General features: G+C 36.2%; 1 protein-coding gene across 1 annotated transcript in view; it reads right to left on the bottom strand.

The window, feature by feature from the left end:
- The window catches only part of LOC119589154 (phosphatidylinositol 4-phosphate 5-kinase type-1 beta-like), a gene marked incomplete in the record, with an annotated part of 149444 nt that overhangs the window by 31659 nt on the left and 117255 nt on the right, over positions 1-530 (bottom strand). The window contains 1 exon segment of the mRNA XM_037937732.1: positions 123-224. Within this exon segment, the coding sequence (XP_037793660.1) occupies positions 123-224 (102 nt within the window).

Raw genomic sequence — 530 nt, 5'->3', positions numbered from 1 at the left:
CTATATCTTCAGCCTATCAATTGTGGATTTGGCCTACAGGTGTGGTTGTTATAATCACTGATTTTAACTAACTGTCTCCATGCATAAAGAGGTGCACAAAAAATTTCTGTGAGTCTCACTACCTTAGACTGGAGGACTTTATTGCCTTATAGCTAACAAGCACAGGATCTGTGACACTTTTTGGGTCTTCGTCAAGGCCCTTAAAGCGCAACTTTTGACCAGTTCTGAGAAAAGAAAAATCAAGGTGGTTGGCATAACAACACACGTCACAAAAGCTTGAGCAGTGCATGTTACACAAACCTCAAAAATAATATCCTAATTTCATTAAAACATGAATAAAAGCTATTTGCTGCATCCTACCTTATCATAATGCACAAGTATTACCCACTGCTTTTGGTACTGAGAAAAGGACGATTACTATTATGTGCACACAACATAGCAAACTGCAGTTTCTTATCAAACATATTTGATAAAAGTGAAAGCAATAATCAAATGTATATATAAACAGCAAAGCTACAACCACACATATA

This window comes from Penaeus monodon, chromosome 25 (genome assembly GCF_015228065.2).
Source record: "Penaeus monodon isolate SGIC_2016 chromosome 25, NSTDA_Pmon_1, whole genome shotgun sequence".
NCBI classification, from domain to species: Eukaryota; Metazoa; Arthropoda; class Malacostraca; order Decapoda; family Penaeidae; genus Penaeus; species Penaeus monodon.
The sequence above is the reverse complement of the archived record's forward strand: the minus strand, read 5'-3'. Positions and strand labels throughout refer to the sequence as shown.